This window comes from Branchiostoma belcheri, unplaced genomic scaffold, assembly GCF_001625305.1.
Source record: "Branchiostoma belcheri isolate BF01 breed outbred unplaced genomic scaffold, Haploidv18h27 scaffold198, whole genome shotgun sequence".
In the NCBI taxonomy this organism is placed as follows: domain Eukaryota; kingdom Metazoa; phylum Chordata; class Leptocardii; order Amphioxiformes; family Branchiostomatidae; genus Branchiostoma; species Branchiostoma belcheri.
In genome coordinates this window covers 281,529-283,296 of record NW_017803468.1, presented here as the reverse complement: position 1 = coordinate 283,296, position 1,768 = coordinate 281,529, and the positions used below count along the sequence as shown (strand labels likewise).

Genomic DNA, 1,768 nt, shown 5'->3' with positions numbered 1-1,768 from the left:
AAGAACTCGCGAACGGTATGTCGTATGAGCACCAAATTTTCAGAGAATGGTGTACTAGTAAAAATTTATCATATCTACAATTTTTATGTCGTTATGACGTACTATGACGTCATTATAACATCATTAATGTGATTTTATTGGCCAAAACCGTCTAAATAGGTTTTTCCCTGAAAACCAAATGGTATTCAACATAACTGTACCAAAAGTGTTTATGACAGAATATTATGGTGTACTAAGTCTTATGTTGCCCATAGCAACACCGGTGACGTCATAAAATGACGTCATGCATATTTAAGATATCCGCCATCTTGGATCATCAATCTTGAATTTTCAAAAATAGTTTTTTTTTCATGATAAAGCCTAAAATACATTGCAAACATACTAAAGACCTTCATTTAAACCTTTTTTGGAAAAAGAAATGGAAGTATTGATGAAATTTTAATGAAAATAACCTGTATATACCTGTTCTAATGATATGGTCCGCCATCTTGGATTTTGGCCAATGACGTCATCAAATTAGCATAAATTATCAATATTTAATGATAAAATGCACATAAAATTATATGGGATGTTATTAATATTAGAAACCATGAGTAACTTGACATAAAACCCTTAAAATTCTATTGTTGAGACAAAAAGTACTAAATTTAGCAAAAAATGCCTGTCAGAAACCCGTTGCCATGGCAACACAAAAAATTATTATCTTATTCCAATGATAGAGAATTGTTGCCAACAATATTCTAGGAAAAGTCACCAAGTTTGGCCATTCTACGGCTAGCCGTTCAGATGCTAGGTGACATCAAAGTTGCCGCGGGCACTTTTAGCCCCCCCCCCCCGCCGGTCTAGGTAGGGTTAATAACTGACGTTGGTTTTCTTATTGTCTGTAACTATTATAATTTATAACAATACATATGTAACAAGACTTTTAATAATTTCATTTGGGACTGTGATAGCTCAGTGTTGTCACTTAACAAATCTTATATTGTATAATAGAAACACTTTACATTTGGATCCGCATATTTACCTATGATGTAACAATGCCTAATATGTATGTCACAATTACACTACGTTCTGGAATGTATTGTAAACAGTAAAAAAATAGCTTAAATGCACTATGTAACACTTAAGTGCACTATGCACCATGTACCAAGTAACATCTAGTGTCAGTGCACAGTATACCAGTCAGAATTGCCATGATGAAGATGACAGAATGTCATCGAAACGTCGGCTTGAAAAATAAATGGTTGTGATAAAAAGAACTTTACTATTCAGTCGTTTACCAACCTGATGAAATTATTTACGGATAGATTTGTTCATATTTTCATATGTTGTTTTTCGTCACCTATGCGCAATGAAATCAATTGTATATTGAACCCCAGAGCGTATCATGGGCATGTGGAATAAGGCAAAATCCAGCAAGATCTGTTGGGTCCTCCTGGGATGTGGAGTTCTGGTGATTGTGTCAGTCGTCACAGCTGTAGTCCTGTCAGCATACATCCAACCTGGAAGTAAGGTAAGTCAGACAGTTACCGTTCGGCGAAGAAAACCTTTGCAAGGGGCCATACCAATTCCTTTTTTCTTTGACATTTAACATTTTTGACATTTTTCGCACTCAATTGCTCATAATTCAAAAGCAAGGTCCTTTTTCGAAAATCCCTAAGACATGATTCTGGACAAACCCGTTACGGTCATTTTGAGCCGTCAATGAGATATGTTGGACTCTCCCTGCTTCCAATCTTAAACGAGTTTTGCACGCATGTCATACGGC

General features: G+C 35.6%; 1 protein-coding gene across 1 annotated transcript in view; it reads left to right on the top strand.

The window, feature by feature from the left end:
• LOC109468276 overlaps positions 1-1,768 on the top strand; it is a 10,833-nt gene that overhangs the window by 8,926 nt on the left and 139 nt on the right. Inside the window, exon 3 of the mRNA XM_019766532.1 lies at positions 1,380-1,513. Within this exon, the coding sequence (XP_019622091.1) occupies positions 1,380-1,513 (134 nt within the window). The remainder of the gene's footprint in view (positions 1-1,379; positions 1,514-1,768) is intronic.